Here is a 13160-nt window from a genome sequence, read left to right on the forward strand (position 1 = left end):
GCATCCTGCAACAGGTCCAAACTTAAGGCCTGTATGAGGAACACTCTTCTATCATCTACATCAGGGTGGGCAAATTGCAGCCAGCAGGCTAGATCCAGCCTGCCATCTGTTTTCGTAAATAAAGTTTTATTGGGACAAGGCCATATTAACTTGTTTACATATTAAGTATGGATACTTTTGCACTATTACAGATTTGGTACACAGTTGTGACAGAGACCACGCAGTCTGGAAAGCCTAAAATATTTCCCATCTGGTCCTTTACAGAAGTTTGCTGACCCTGATCTAGATCACCACCACCACCACTACCCCCACAATGAGGCTACTTTCAGGGCCCTCTTGATGAGCACAAGACCAGTGTAGTCACATAGAACCCTGCCACGGGAAGGCCCCATGCTTGGGGGTTAATGCTCTATGGTCACTTTTAATTCTTAATAATTTCATCTTTGAATCCAAGTTTTATAAGTGAACTCCAATGAGAAAACAGAGCATGTGCCGGGGGCTGAGCACCTCAGCTCAGAAGTAGTCCACCTCCCCAGGAAAGAATCTGAGTCAGCAGAACCCCGTGGTTGCACCTCAACCTCCCCATCCTCACCCTACGACTAGGGGTATGGCAAGGCGGTGGCCATTCCCATCCCAGGCTGGCATCTCTATAACACATTCATGGGGAAACCAGCAGCTTCCCTTGCCTTTTGCCAATTCAGGTATCGAACAAGTTTTGGCATGGAGGTTGCAACCCCATGGGGGTCATCTGTCTGTTGTGGGTTAAGACAGCAGACCTGTAGGAAGGCGAGACTGGCTTTCCTACTCCCGGCCAGGGCCCCACATTTTCATTTGGCATTGTGCCTTGCAAAGTATGTAGCTGGACTTGACTTGCTTTCATGAAATAAAAATCATAAACAAGAGTTCCATTCTTCTATCAAATTCAGCATAAAGTTTCTTTCTTTATTTTGTCCCATTTCACTGAGCCATCTCCCTTCACCATGCTCTTAGACACACAGTTGTCTTCATATTTCTTAAACCAACAAACCTTCCATTATTACACTTCAAATACTCACCGACTAGAACATTTCAGTCAAGTCTCAGCCTGAATGTCACACCTTCACAGTGGATGGAGTTCCCTGATAATCCTGATTCCAATCAACGGAGGGGTCAAACCAACTGGTGTGGTGGTATCATCTCCAAAGATGGCCACCATCAATTTTTTGCCTCTATGCACATGCATGCCACTTCCTCATTGGGAACTGAAATTTATTTTCTCTCCCTTTGAATCTGGGCTGGACTTATGATTGCTTTAACCAACACAACACAGCAAAATGACATTCTGGACTTGTAAGCCTAAGGCTTAAGAGGAATGGCAGCTTCCTCTTCCTTCTATGTGAAAGGCCAAGGTCACACTGGGAGGGCACATGAAGAGAACACACAGAGGAGAATTGAAATGATTAATATTCAACAGTCCCAGTTGAGCTCCTAGTCAGTAGTCATCATCAATTGCTAGCCAAGTGAGTGAGCCATCTTCAATGATCCAGCCCAATCAAGCCCCAAAATGGCTGCAGCCCCAGCTAACATCGCATGGCACCGAAGAATCGCTCTGCTGATCGGGGCCAAGCCAAAGAATCTTGAAGCATAATAAAATGCTTGTGCTTAGTTTGTTACACCACAATATAAAACTAAAATACCAAGATCCATTACACCTGGATCCACACACATGCCTATTATTTAATCTCTTTATGTCTCATGTTTTTCATCTGCAAAATGAGGATCATGACTTATACACCCCACAGAAGTGTGCTAAGGAAACGTGCTCGTATGTGTGAGGCACTTAGTTGAGTTCTCGGCATATTTCTGACATAATGCAAAAAGACAGCTTTGTTCTATTATTATTTTGTTCTAATATTCTATATATTATTCTACTATTGTTCTGCTTCATTTTCTTTAAATCATTTATTACTGTTTGAAATTATGCTTACTTAATTATCTGCCTCCCTGCCACCAAAATATGATCCATAAGACAAGAACTTAACTGCCTTGTTCACCAGCACCTAAAACAGAATTTAGCAGATATTTGTAAACTAATAATATATTAAATAAATGAATAAATGAGTTATAGGACCTTTGTTTCATAGTTAATCAATAATAATGGTATCTAAAAACTGTTCCCACACCTTAAATATCTCTGACAAGTGGCACTCAAAATGTGCCATATGTATATAAACTATAATGTGGTGTGATAATATAATTCCAATGCACTTACTTGTTACTGCACAAATATTACACCACTGTTAGATTGTGTACTGCTCAAATATGCCTAAGTGACGGCTAGCATTGTGCAGGTGTCCTAAAGTAGTTTACTCATTAGTATAATTTTTTTAAAAATAGCTGTACTCAATCAAACTAATGGCACACTCTCCGTTACTACTACTACATGCACAGAAATAGCCAGAGAAGCTTTAATATGGGGTCCACTCAAAAACAAGTTACCCTGGCAACACAAATTAACATGATACTAGTCTTCAAGTTATGGAAACCTGGTTTTAAACACATTTGAGTGTGAATTTCCTCAGTTATAGTTTTTTTAAGTTTAAAACCTACTTTTTAAAAATCAGACATTCACATAAACCTGAAGCACCTCTAAGGAAAACACCAGTCTAGAAGGTAGAAAAACTCACAGAAACGTACTTCAGTATAGCAAGTTCTCTAACACTGCGATTTCTCAGCGCTTCCTCTGTCTTGATGTAGAGAAGACAGATGCAAGAAACTCGCCCTGCCTCCCTCTTCCAATTATAATTTCGTAGGAGTTTTTACATTTAGGAACAGGATTTTAAAAGGCAAATAAACCAGAGAGGTGTGGCACAGAACTTTAGATGGAAATAGACATATGTAAAGTCAGGGAAGTAAGAGAGAATACATTATGGTTGAAAAACTTACAATACGTATGCCCTGCTGGACTCCAGCAGGTAGTACACAATAATTAGGAGAGGGGATTGAGAAGATGTGACATTGTATTTGTATGGGAGGTCAACTCAAGGAACTTGTATGTTAAGAACAGCAATTTACACTTCAAAATCCAATAAGCCCACCAGAATGACTAAAATTAAAAAGACTGACAACACTAAATTTTGTCAAGGAGGTAAAGCAGCCAAAACTTTCATACTATTGGTGTAAGTGAAAAATGATACACTTGGAAGTGATACACAGATTTGGGAAAAAGTCTGGTGGTTTCTTATAAAATTAAGCATAAATATACCCTGTTACCCCAGTAATTCCACCCAAGAGAAATGAAAACATATGTCCACAAAAAGATTTGTACAAGAATATTCCTAACAGCTTTACCCATAATAGCCCAAAACTGGAAACAACCCAAATGTCCATCAACAGAGTAATGGATAAACAAACTGTAGTATATCATATAATTTATACAGTACACTATTCAACAATAAAAAGGGATGCGCTACTGATATACACAATAACATGGATCAATCTCCAAAATTTCATGGAGAATGAAAGAAGCTCTGCAGACTATATGCTGTATAATTCTAGAACCGGCAAAGCTAACCTGAAATGGGGAAAAAAAAACAGTAACAATCACCTGGTGGATAGGACTCAACAAGGAAGGGTCAAGAGGGAACTCTCAAAGGTGACAGTAATGTTCTATCCCAGCGGTCAGTAAACTGTCTGTAAAGGACAAAATAGCAAAATATTTCAGGCTTTGTGGGCTTTCCCTCAAATACCCAGCTCTGCCACTGTAAATGCCTGGGCATGGCTGTGCTACAATAAAACTGTATTTATAAAAACAGGAGTTGGAATGTAGTCTGCTGATCCCTGCACTATATTTTAAAAGTGGTTTGGGTTATACAGGTGTATGTACTTGTCAAAACTCATCCAATAGGTCATAGAAGATTTGTGCATTTCACTATATGCCAATTTTATCCCAAAGAAAAAGAACCATAAAGAAATAGTGAACTCGATAAGCCTGTGGGAACAGAACTCGGAAACCCTTTTCACAAAGATGGTGCCAAAAGTGAAGGAACCCCCGTCCCTCCCAAAGCTGAAGCCAAAGCAAAGGCTTTGAAGGCCAAGAAAGCAGTGCTGAAAGCCATCCACAGCCACAAAAAAAAGAAGATTCGGACGTCACCCACGTTCCAATGGCCCAAAACACTGCGGCTCAGAAGGCAGCCCAAACCTCCTCAGAAGAGTGTCCCTAGGAGAAACAAGCTTGACCACTATGCCATGAAGTTCCCCCTGACCACCGAGTCAGCTATGAAGAAGATAGAAGACAACAACACACTTGTGTTCATTGTGGATGTCAAGGCCAGCAATCACCAGATCAAACAGGCTGTGAAGAAGCTCTATGACATTGACATGGCTAAGGTCGATACCCTGATCAGGCCTGATGGAGAGACGAAGGCATATGTACGACTGGCTCCTGACTATGATGCTTTGGATGTTGCCAACAAAATTGGAATCAACTAAACTCAGCCTAGCTGGCTAATTCTAAATATAAAAATTTTCACTAAAAAAAAAAAAGAAATAGTGAACTCTACAAAATTTGTAGATACTGACAGGCATATGCAGAATAGATAAGATTATACAGTATAGCACAGGGAAATATATACAAGATCTTGTGGTAGCTCACAGAGAAAAAAATGTGACAATGAATATATGTATGCAGAGAAAAAAATGTGACAATGAATATATGTATGTTCATGTATAACTGAAAACTTGTGCTCTACACTGGAACTTGACATAATATTGTAAAATGACTATAACTCAATAAAAAATGTTTTAAAAAAAGAAATAGTGAACTCTAGGCTAATGATAAGTGAGGTACACTGGTATCTGCAACTTACTTTGTAAGCATCAAAAAATAACATGGATTGACAGATATACAATGACACAAATAAAACAAACTATTAGTAACTGCAGAACCCATAACTGGCATATGGTCTATGGGAGAACTGTACAATTCTTTCAACCTTTGTATATATTTGTAAGTTTTCATATTAAATGGAGGGAAGGAGGGTGAATTCAGTAAGAGGCCACTGAAGATTTTTTGAGCAAAGAAATGAACATCAAATATATATTCTACAAATATAATTCATGCAGTGTAAGCAATATACTGAAGGATGGTCAGATGAAGGAAGAAAGTGGTAAGCAGGCTATTACCATAGTCCATGCCACAGAAAGCACCAACATTTAAGGACATGTGCAAAGTGAGTTCATGCAGAGAAGAAAAGTCAGAGAAGTTCAGAGTAGAAAACTCCTTCGTATCAGGAATTAGGAAGGACTTTCAAGGAGAAAGTCCACAGTGCCAATGTAAAAGAAATTAAGCAAGAAGAAAAGTACCTATTAGGTTAAGCAATGGAAAACGTTGCTGATGTAAAAGAGGCGTGGTAAGAATGTAAACCAGATAAAGGATATGGATAAGTTCAAAGGAATCTAGCTGAGCCAAGAGAAGAAGGCAGTAACTAGAGAGCCATAAACTGCAATACTTCTTTAAAATGGAAAACAAAAGTAAACGACTGCACCTAAAAATCACTTTATGTTATTTCATCCAGAACATGTACTACTGGGTAACGCAGTCCGCCATGGGCCTGAGTGTCCCTGCACATTCTTGTTGAGTGTGACAGTCTGTAAAGCTTATCTAGTTCATGACTGAGAGGATTCTTATAGTAAGTCACTTAGGCAACAAAGAAGGTCAAGGTTACCACAGCACACAACTGCCCTCCCAAGGAGAGGTAAACTAGCTTGCTTGTTGTCTGCTACAATGTTTGCAGCTTCATTTAAAAAAAAAAAAAAAAGTGCTGGATTCTTGGTCCTGGTTCCTCAGCTGTGACCCACTATGTGCATCCATCTAGACTCATCACCCTCATGAGACCTGGTTACAAGGAAAACTGCTGGGAAACAAGCTGCTGGAAAACAAGCTGCTGGAAAACGAACAGCTGGAAAACAAGCCGCACCTAAATTTCCATGAGCTTAAAATATTATATTCACACTAGCTTGCTTAAAATGCACATGCTTGCTTTGTTTTAATGTTTTATGCAGTAGATGACCTATAGCACATATTATGCTAAAGACAATTTGTGGTGAGCAATCCTGAGATTGACCATAAGGGCACAAAGGAGGGCAGATATCTCCTTAGGGTAAAACAATGGACGGTCCTGGAAAGACAGATCATCCATTAACAGAACTTTGTTCTGGCATGAAAGCGTGTGGTTAAGCCCAGGGGAAATATTTGCTATCTCAAGATGTCCCATAGGCAATAACAGGATAGATTTAGAAATTCTGCATAACCCAAGGAGGGTGATTGCTCCTGGAAGGGATAGGTCTGAAATTAATCAGCTACTCAGCAAGCAGAACTTAGTGCTTATCGCATGGAATATCTAAAGCCTCACCTCTTTGATCACATTTTTTTTCTGAGCTGTATACTTCTAATAAATATGATGTTGACCAGGCTTTCAGGACTCTGGATCCACGAGATCTTGAGTCCCCTGGTCCCATCTTTGCTCTTTACTTTGTCTGTTTGTTTCTTAAGTCTTGCATCGCCCGTCCTCAGACATGGTCCCAAGCTGCGCTGGACGCAGCAGAAAACCATCACAAATGTGCTGACTTTCATGAGTCTGTAGTGCTATGAGTAATGACATCATTTGTTTCTGACCTGGGAGTCTCCCATTTTTCTGCCAGGAACCATGAAACATTAACAGACTAACTAGTAGCTTGTAAATATGGTAAAATCAAATCTTAAGACTTTTCCGAGCTCTTGACATGGACAACAAAGAACTAGTTGATATTCACGTTGCTAAATAAAACAAGAGACAAAAAGGTAGTCACCAGCAAAAATTGAAATATATACAATATTTGATAGTTTAGTAACCTTACATTATTCATAATATTTATCATACTATATTTACATATACAGTCTCTATACTACATCTTTTACATTTATTACATTATATAATTCCCATATGAGGAAACAGGCTTCAAGATGCTAGATAACTAAGCCAATGGCTGACAAACGGTCAACAGTACAACCTAAATATGAGCACAGATGACTTTAAAAGGTGTGGGGTTATTTAATTATCAATAGTCAACCTCCTTCTCAGCTGATTTATCAGGGGCAACTCTAATTCACCATATATAAAGGCAAAGTATATCATCACAGTATGAATACTTCATTATTTTTATAGAAAAACTAACGTCTTGGAAATATTAATGTACTCTTAAAGTTTTCCTTAAAAATCTGTGGTCAAAGTTTAGAAAGAACTAGATGTAACAAATCCAAACCACCATCTTTACTGCAGAATCTCTCATGGTTTTAACATGCAAATACATTTTCATATGCTTATATACATTATAAATCTTCTAAGACCATCTATTAACATCATTCTGAAATCTACTCTAAGCCAAGTCAACTACTTCATAGTTTGGCAACATTGTCCATTTCCTACCCAAAAAACCGAATTTCCCATAACACAGTGGACCTACACATCATACCTGGCTTTTTCTGAAATTAGAAGGGTACCAAATCAAGGCTTTTCTATTTGTAGCTGTATATCATTATCACTGCTTTACTCAACAAACTTCAGACACTTTTAATAACGGAGGAGAAAAAGAAACCACAGAAATAGCAGTTTCCACCTAAAGCTTGTGAATTGGTTAATGGTAGTAAGTCATTCTGAGGGTCCTGGGCATCACTGTTAACTTATCAATATGGAGACCTAAATTTTAACCCTATCAGTAAGTGAAAAATTAATATAACATCATATACCATTTCACTCCCAAATATGTTTTCTTATCTCCTACTTGGTTATCTCTAAACATTCAACAATTGAAATTGTTTATCACTCAAGTTTATTCATCATTCCAGAGTCAAAAAAAAAAAAAAAAAAAACTGAGCTAAAGGCACCACACAACAGTTGTATTCATCATATAAGCCATATAAGCCAGAGCTACTGACTGGTCCCTAGCTTACTGGAAACCAACTAAGATTTTTCTTTCTTTCTCTCTTTCTCTCTCTCTCTCTCTTTCTCTTTCTTTCTTTCTTCCTTTTTCTTTCTTTCTTTCTTTCCTTCCTTCCTTTTCTTTTTTTGCCCTCTGCTCTGAAGGAATGCCTCCACCCATTCAAAGTCTAAGGATACATCTCCAGCAGTTTGCGGGGAGGGAAGCAGAAGCATACACCTGTAATATACCTAGAATACACCTAGATACAGTTATTGATCAAGCCATTCTCAACAAAACCAAGAGTTATAATAGTCAGAGGGAAGAATAATAGCATAGTAACAGAGCACGTGCTTAGTATGCACAGAGTCCTGGGTTCAATCCCCAATACCTCCATTAGAAAAATAAAAAGTTATACTAGACAGATGAAATTACTATGCAATTACACAAGAACAGGAATTAAAATCCAAATTTAAACTGTGCTAAATTCTCAAACACTTTGCCTTACAAGGAAAACAAATTGATGTCCTACCTACTTAAAGCAAGAAGTAACCTTAGACAGATTTTTGCCCTCTGCTCTGAAGGAATGCCTCCACCCATTCAAAGTCTATGTAGGACACATCTCCAGTTTAAAGAAAAAAAAAAGGCAATATAATATGATATTGTTCACTTATTTTGAAAGGAATTTGTAGAGAAAAAGAAAATATCTTAAAACTGACAGAACAATTTCCAATATTTTGGTGTTAGGAATTCCTAAAAATAATTATTAGGTCAACTAATCATAACTAGTGAGAGCAAATATGACACTATAATAAATTACTTGAAGGCACGGATACATAAAAATGTTTTGGGTAGTGATTTGCATAAGAGAACATAGTTGATTCTGATCAGCAAAACTCCCAAAGAACAATTCGAATCAGCTAACACAATTAAAGGAAAGAAACAGGAACAGGAAAGAAAAGAGATTACAGAAAGAAACAAGACCCCACCCCCCAAAAGGGGGGGCGTATAGAGCCCAGTGGTATACTGCATGCCTACAAGGCCCTGGGTTCAACTGCCAGTACCTCCATTAAAAAATTAATAAATAAACCTAATTACCAACCCTCCCCAACAAAATAAAATAAATCAATACAATTTTAAAAAAGAAACAAGTCCCACTGTTAATAGTATTCATATTTACCTACTGCATTTTATTTTTGCCAACATCTGCGAAAACAGGAATGCCTTTATTAAAAAAAAAAAATCAAACCACCGATAGTGTATACACAGACAACTTGAAAATGCATTCCCATACTGCAGCAATATTTTCCAAACTGTTATGGAAAAAAAACTGATAAACTTTCACAGAATTCAGAATATACATCATTTGGAGGTTTTACCAGATGTAAGCCAGACGAAATGGAAGCACCATGAGCTTTTATCTTAGGAGAAAAATGCCAAATTATACATATTAGGGTTTCACCCTTCAGTAGCCTTCATATTTCTCAAAACACACACTAATAGAAATTCTTAGTTCACAACTAAGTCTCACCTGTGCAAATAGATTTAACAGGTGAAACCTGCACTAACAAATCTACATTTGCAAATTTCACAAACAGTACTATTAATTGCACCACAGGAGCGACTATTAACGTTTTTCTCCTCTCCCTCAGTAAATAGGTTTAACTAAATTACCACCTCAAAGTTTACAGAATAACATGCTACCTAGCTGCAATAAACACCTATTGCTGAGTCCTTTTTCTAAAGTAGGGTTTACAATAGGACTCTCCAATGACACCAGAATACTAGGGAAAAAATCTATTAGAAAAACTGACACAGAAAATACAGAGGGTCACTTCTCACTCAGTTCAACATACAAAGGTCTATATGGTTAAACTGGAAAACCTTGTATTTAAGGAAAATAATTTTTCAAACAAGATTAGGAATTTTTTCTAGTAAAATTTCCTCTGTTCCCCGTCCAGCCAATGGAATTATTTTTAAAAAGCGATAGGGAAAAGAGTAGTCACTTTTAATTCTAACAAAACAAAGACAAAATGACAAGGTTAACTAGAGCTGAGACAAGATCAGTCCCACGACTATTCTGCACAGTTGCACAACCTTTAAACCCACGTATTTTTACTAAATCCATATCCCACCCTACGTAATGCTTACATCTCCCTCTTCCCCACCCACTCCATCTATGACGGCGATCACCTTCCCAGCAGGTATGAGAACTCAGCACCATTTCCAGCACACAATCCACGGGAATATCTCTGAAGGGGCTGGATCAGGGAATAACGAAATGACCGAGAGTGAGAAATACAACAGAAGTTTTAAAGGGAGGGGTCGGGAGTAGGGTGCGGGTGAGGGATGCGGAGCTAGGAGACTTGAGTCGAGAGGGAAGGGTCTCAAAGGAGTCACAGGCAGGCTCCATCCAAGGGGTGTGAAGGAAGCAAGGTCCTGCCAGAAGAGCCAAAAATAAATCAGCCAGCACGTCCCCTCCGGGAATAACTCAGGAAAGGGACTCTCGGGGCCGCAGTGGGAGGCAATCCCGGGGTCCCCGGCGGCGCTGGAGGCCCGGGCTGGGGCCAAGGAACTCACCACCTGGTAGCGGCCAGTCCCCGGCTGGTGGTGATCCATCCTGCCCGGCTCGGGATCTGGCTTCCGAGCGGGCGAGTCCCCTCGGCGCTCAGCCCCCTCGGTCGCCCTAGTCGACGACGTCGTCGCCGCAGCGACCCTTCCGCCTCTGTTCCCCGCGCCGCGGTCGCCCGGCCGGGCCGCCTCACTTCCCGTCGCTGCCGCAGAAGCCGCAGAAACCTCCGCGTCGGCCGCTGCTCGGAGGAAAAGCTCCGGGGCGCCGCGCGCGCTACTGAGCATGCTCGGGATGGTCGCGCATGCTCGCAGGGTCCTCCGGCGGCCCATCCGCGTCGCGAGTCGAGGGGGGTTAGCTGGGTGGGAGGAGATGGAAAAGTCAGGAAAGTCCGGGGGAGCCGTGTAGGTTGTCAGCCAGTCGGGAGTGGGCGGTGGCAAAAGGAGGGCGAAAAAAGTCACCGTCCTTGATTGGTGTTTTCTGTTGGACGGGTTTCGCGCAGGCACAGTCACACTGCACAGAGACAGATGTGTGGAGGCGAGAAGGGACGCATTCCTAGAACACCTGAGAACAGGTCACGCTGTCACCCAGCCTAGGACAATGCAGAGAGATCCATTTCTAGGACATTCCTAAAATGCTTATTAAAATCATTCGTGAGATAAGGGATATCTTTTTAAGGTTTTTGTTTTTGTTTTGGGGGGGCTTGTTTTTAGGTCGGGGTTGTCTCCATGGTAGTGAGAGATTTAAGAATTCAGCAGGGACTCTTTAGCGGTATTCATGTATCTCGCCAAGGAACGAGGCTTCTAGAGCCCTAGGTTACTGGAAGAATACAAGAAAATAATGAAAGAATACAGGACTTTTGTGGTCTTATTCACATCAATAATTGCGAAGGGTTTAACAGTAAGAAATCACTTTGTGTGCAACGTTGTAAGACTGTCTCACTATCTAGTAAACCACACACGTCCTACTACGTGTGTCTCCGACAGGGCACACAGCGTGTTTCTCTAGCAAGTTGAAGTATGATGGGGCAACGTAAATTGCTCTATAACCCAAAGACCTGCTTTCTGTACCCTGAAAACTATGAACTCACATGATCTGTCTCAGCTTCCTTTTTCACTTCACTTCAGTCTTGAATCACCAAAGGAGATTCCTGGAGTGAAGAAGCCTGCTGGATAAGCCTGATCGCATTAAAAACAATGAGACAGAAACTCAGTGAGAGATCACCAGCTGAATAAATGTAAGTTTTCCTGATAGTTTTATTCAAAGCATTGATCAGTTTTTCCTCTTTTTGCCATCTGGACACATCCCATGGTAGAGAGCATTTTAATAGGCTAACAACAGTAAGAGGTAATGATATTGTCATAGTTAAATGTCTTTAAACTTGCTTTCTTTGGATCTAATTTAATATATTTTAGATTCTAAGCTAATAAACATGACACTTTACTGTATTACTGTGGAAGAGCTCACTCTCACAATTTCACCCCGAATAGTATCACCTTTCAATGTTCAAAACAACAACCAGTCTCAGCAAAATGAAATTAGATTCCTGCATCACTTATGGTCTATACTGTTCATTTAGAACTTAATTTTATATGCAGTTGCACTTTCATTAATCATTTATATGTCCATTTGTTTTTCAGATAGACTACTGTTCAGGAGAGAGGCTATTTTTCACACTTAATGCACCCAGAACTGTAATGAGAACATAACGGTGACAACCAAAAACCTGGCAGAAAGCAGACATCCTGAACCTTGTTAGAGTAACAAATTCTTTCAGTTTTACTCTCCTCCCAAGTTTTGCGAACATTTTGCTAATCCTAAGACCAGGTGACAAAATTCAACAGGGAAGTGTCTTTTTAGTGAAGCGGAGGAAGAGAAAGAGGAGAAAGAAATAGAATAACAGCTAATAGATATTGAGCCCTTCCCAAGCCGGGAACTGCATGTGTTATATCTTTTCGTCCTCACAGTAACTCCATGATGTAGGCACGATTATAATCCTGGTTTAACAAATCAGTATATTAAAGCTCAAAGAGGTTCAGGAACTTGTCCAAAGCCAAATCACTGGTAAGTGGTGACAGACTCCAAGCCTTCACTATATTAAGCACCATGGTATAACACACTGCTAAAACAAGCAAACAAAGAAAATAACCCTTGTCTCTTTCTGTGCACTACTACTGTGAAACTTCTGAAGAAGACCAGTAAATAAATAACTGACTAAATAAAAATGAAAATGAAAATAGTGATGCATTGCAAAAGCCAGTCTGACTTCCTTAAATGCCACCTCCTTGATCTGTATGAGATAAAGGTTTCTTTCTCATCATCCCCTAAAGAGCCATTCTGAGTTCCTTTTGCCCATTTCACAACTAAGCCAGTGTGACCTGTAATGGGCCATCACAAGCAGAGGCCCTGAGTTGCAATAGAAGCAACGTATTTGGGATGAAATGGGGGTAATGATATTCTTACCGATGTTCGAGGCCTTAAACAAAACTCGGTGTTTTCCATCTTAATCTTTTGGGGGTGACAAGTGCAGGGACCTAAGGAACTGCAGGTAGTCTACCACTATAAACGCAAGTGGAATTTTAGAATTATAGTGCACGTCATAACACCTCTTGTTCTGGCCTAATCAGTATTCATGTCCAAATACAGAGCCACCAGA

General features: G+C 39.9%; 2 protein-coding genes across 3 annotated transcripts in view; one reads left to right on the plus strand and one right to left on the minus strand.

Annotated features, from left to right (window-relative positions):
• The window catches only part of NDFIP2 (Nedd4 family interacting protein 2), a 56683-nt gene extending 45743 nt beyond the window's left edge, over positions 1 to 10940 (minus strand). Inside the window, exon 1 of one of the 2 annotated variants that reach the window (XM_014557141.2) lies at positions 10516 to 10940. In XM_014557141.2, coding sequence (XP_014412627.1) covers positions 10516 to 10836 — 321 coding nt within the window. In that variant the 5' untranslated portion in view covers positions 10837 to 10940. The remainder of the gene's footprint in view (positions 1 to 10515) is intronic. The other variant, XM_006182150.3, reaches the window with a different exon arrangement.
• Positions 3849 to 4512, plus strand: LOC102516701 (60S ribosomal protein L23a). Its single transcript, XM_032496833.1, is given in 2 exon segments — positions 3849 to 4025; positions 4028 to 4512. Coding segments are annotated over 2 exon segments (462 nt in total). The 5' UTR covers positions 3849 to 4006; the 3' UTR covers positions 4471 to 4512.
• Positions 10941 to 13160: the final 2220 nt, after the last annotated feature.

This window comes from Camelus ferus, chromosome 14 (assembly GCF_009834535.1).
Source record: "Camelus ferus isolate YT-003-E chromosome 14, BCGSAC_Cfer_1.0, whole genome shotgun sequence".
NCBI lineage: Eukaryota > Metazoa > Chordata > Mammalia > Artiodactyla > Camelidae > Camelus > Camelus ferus.